This window comes from Diplotaxodon limnothrissa, linkage group LG23 (genome assembly GCF_057381915.1).
Source record: "Diplotaxodon limnothrissa isolate DT_005_m linkage group LG23, D_limnothrissa_male_GT1.1, whole genome shotgun sequence".
Classification (NCBI taxonomy): Eukaryota; Metazoa; Chordata; class Actinopteri; order Cichliformes; family Cichlidae; genus Diplotaxodon; species Diplotaxodon limnothrissa.
Window position 1 is genome coordinate 8,332,579 of NC_140617.1, and position 3,523 is coordinate 8,336,101.

General features: G+C 38.7%; 1 protein-coding gene across 1 annotated transcript; it reads right to left on the bottom strand.

Moving 5' to 3' along the window:
- On the bottom strand, positions 1-2,073 carry srd5a3 (steroid 5 alpha-reductase 3). The gene is made up of 5 exons (XM_085348362.1): positions 1,853-2,073; positions 1,571-1,722; positions 1,312-1,497; positions 1,096-1,221; positions 1-421 (listed from the first exon to the last, which is right to left on the bottom strand). The coding sequence occupies exons 1-5, from the start codon at positions 2,071-2,073 to the stop codon at positions 162-164; spliced, it is 945 nt and encodes a 314-aa protein (XP_085204488.1). The 3' UTR covers positions 1-161.
- Between the last annotated feature and the right edge of the window lie 1,450 nt (positions 2,074-3,523).

A 3,523-nucleotide genomic window follows, 5' to 3' on the forward strand; every position in this document is an offset into this window, starting at 1 on the left:
CTCTTAGCTGTCAAGCCGATTAGTTAAATTTGGAGGTTTGAAAGAACGTTTAGAAAAAGATGGCTTTTGCTCCTAAGGTTTCTGCTCCTCCGACATCTCTGGCAGTTTTCTTTACAGTTCCCATTTATCACCACAAAAAGACCAATACAGTGTCTGAGTATTCATAGCACAAAGGGTATAAATGCTCTTCTATGCCTTGGGTATGACTTGTATTTGCTAATGTAAAGGTCATGACAAAGCTGTCCTGCCAGTGCTTGGTTGAAGAGCACATACAGTACCACAAGCCACCAGGTGAAAGAGAGGCCTCTGAAAACAAAGCTCAACGAGATGTAGATCAGCAGCTCAGCAAAGTAATGGGGACAAGAAACCAGCTCAAACCAACCTCCCTTTGGCACTCTGTGAGTCAGCGTTTCCACTGTTCCTGCATGACATGACAAAAAACAAGAAAAAGTGACATCAGCAACTTTCAACGTTTACATAGACTGGTTTACCATTTCCAGTGTGTATCAGGTTAAAGCTGTGCTAATTAACAACTGATCAAATTACTGTCTGTTGTGAAATGTCTCACTCACGGCGCCAAACCCACAGAGAATTATCTCGCAGCTCTGCAGTTCCACTCAGCTCTCTGCAGTTTTTTAGCCTCCTTTAGCTAATGTTTTTTTTAAATATTCATGCTTAAACATGGCCTCGGTTTTCAAAGAGCAAAGATAAAAAAATCAAATAAAAAATGCTGAAAGTGGGTCAATTGGCCATTTTTCAAAAATATATGTTTTGAAAAGTATTTGATACATAAATCTAAAATTTAACAAAAATCATTACATGTATCCTAACTTTGGACCATACGTTCTTTAGGAAAATACAAGCTGGTTGAGCTAAAGGCAATTTGGAGATGGGATGACCCATGTGCTTTATGGTTAACACATAAACAGAAAAACAGACAGCAGAGGAAGTTAACTTCAAGCTGTTAGTTCCTTGATCATTAATATGCAAATTCTCAGTGATAGCAATAATGCTGGAGGCAGCAAAGAAAAAACAAAGAAAGAAACAAAGAAATAAAAAAACAAAACAGAAAGACAGAGAGTTTCCTAGGTTTACCTGACTTTCCAGTGCGAAGTCTGGCCAGCAGGACCATAGACTGATGCTGCAGCCACGAGGCCCAAATGAAGAGTAAAAACCCAGCAACAAGCAGCCAGTCCAGCTGAGAGAGGAGGGAGCTTCTCTCTAAAAGAAATGGTGGAAGCATCAGTACCACAAAGCAGATGAACCAGGGAATTGTGCACATAGAAGCACACAGAAAGCACCAACTCAAACCTTTTTCCATACGATCACAGCAGAGGATCGTCAACCCTAACATGATGTAATACCCCAGGCCGAACATATATTGTACCAAGTGCATCGCCCCATCAGAGAAAACGCTGACAAACAGGCACTCCAGCAGCCTCCTGAGGGAGTGGACCCACAGCAGCAGCTGCACCAGGACGGTGGAAAGCTGTGGGACTACAGCCAACACTAACATCAGACACAAAAATGAATTAAACAGAAAAACAACCATTTTTTTTCTTTAGCTTACCTTGACTGTCACTGCTGTGTGCGCCAGTCAAAATGTCTAAAAAGTCGCTCAACCACAAAGGGTATGACTGATGCTGAAATATAAAGCTGAGGTACAAGACCAGAAGAAGACCATTCCAGCCAACAGAGACTGCATAGAAGTGCCAGAACCACCTGGAAGGCGAAAAGCATGCCACGTTTAAATATTTAAAAAGTAAATAATGATTCAAAACCACCTAAATGTTCGGTTAGATATAGTAGGATATAAAATACATTACAGTAAAGTTCTGTCATTCACTGTCACCTTTTTGGGACGTCAAAAACCCGCAGCCATTCGTCTCGCTTTAAGCTCTGTTTAGTTTTTCCGTAACGAATAAGGTCCTGAAATAAAACGTAAGCGGGACACGTGTCAAATATTCCCGGCAACAGTCGCGACACTTTGTGAGCACAAAAAGCAACGAGGAAGCACAAAGCCAGAGAAGACCACACAACGTTAATCACACTCAACCCTACTGAGCTCCACATCGTTTTGAAGCTGTGCGGGTCCGCAGTTATTGTTTTGTGCAACACGGAAAAGAAGCCGCCGGTAAAACCTATCGTTCCGGAATAGCAACCGGTTATTTCTTTATAGCACAGTAAATGTATGTATTGATTTAATTAATCAATTTAATTATTTAAACATCTATATATTTATTTAATTGCAAAGTATTTTTGCATTTATTTTATTCGGCACGCACGGCTTTGAAGTGAGCATTACGACCCATTTAACGTTCGCACAGCAGAGGGCAGCATTTGAATCTTTCCCCATACACCACCCGAAAATAGAGGTCTAGCCATGTAAACGGAGTCCAAAAATGTTTATGTTTGTGTAAGGGGAAGTTTTATTTTGAACAGGAAATGTTTAGTAATGTGCTAAGCAGGTATTTGGGGCAAAGATTTCATCATTTTATTTTTTTGATTGACTGACTGATAAATAAACATCAACGCTAATACAGAAGTTGTCTATATAAAAATAAAGAACAAACTCAATTAGAAAAAAAGAAAAGAAAACCCAACCCTGTAAAAATGTGAATAAAAACAGAAAACAATGATTTTCAAATCTTACAAACCCATATTTTATTTACAATAGAACACAGAAAAGATCAAATGTTTGAACTGAGAAAATTTACAATTTCAAGAAAAATGTTGCAACATGTTTGCAACTGATTTTGGTAACTTGCAATATCTCAGTAACATGACTGAGTATAAAAAGAGCACCTCAGAACAGATGGGCAGTGGTTTGCCTTTCTGCAAAAAGCTGAATCTGAAAATTGTGGAATATTTTGAGAATAATCTTTTTCAATATAAAATTGTGAAGACTGTGAATATCTCATCACCTACAGTACATAATATCAAACAATTCCCAGAATTTGAAGAAATGTGTTTGCATAAGAGACAAGGCCAAAAATCAATATTCGATGCCTATGATTTTCAGGCCCACAGAAAAATTGACATTTTCAATTGTTTTAGCCAAACAAATAACACCACGTCCTCCAGACAAAAGAGGAGATGGACAATCTGGCTTGTTATTAGAGCTCAGTTGAAAAGCCTGCATCTCAGATAATATGGTGGTGCACCAATGCCTGGAACTGGCAGCTTGCACATCCAAAAGGGCATCAAAGCTGAAAGGTATATACAGGTTTTAGAAAAACAAATGCTCCCACCTGAATGTTGTTTTTGTTGCATATTTCAGCAAAACAATACTAAAGAGCTTACTGCATCTATTACAGCAACATAGGTTTGTTGTAAAAAATTCTGGGTGTTGAATTGGCCTGACTGCAATTCTGATTTTTCACCAACCGAGAACATTTGAAATATCATCAAACAAAAAAATCTTAGATGTTGAGCAGCTAGAATCCTGTATCAAGGTATATATAGCAACATGCCTCCTCAGTTCCCAGACAGACTGTTGTTAAGAGAACAAGCATTACACAGC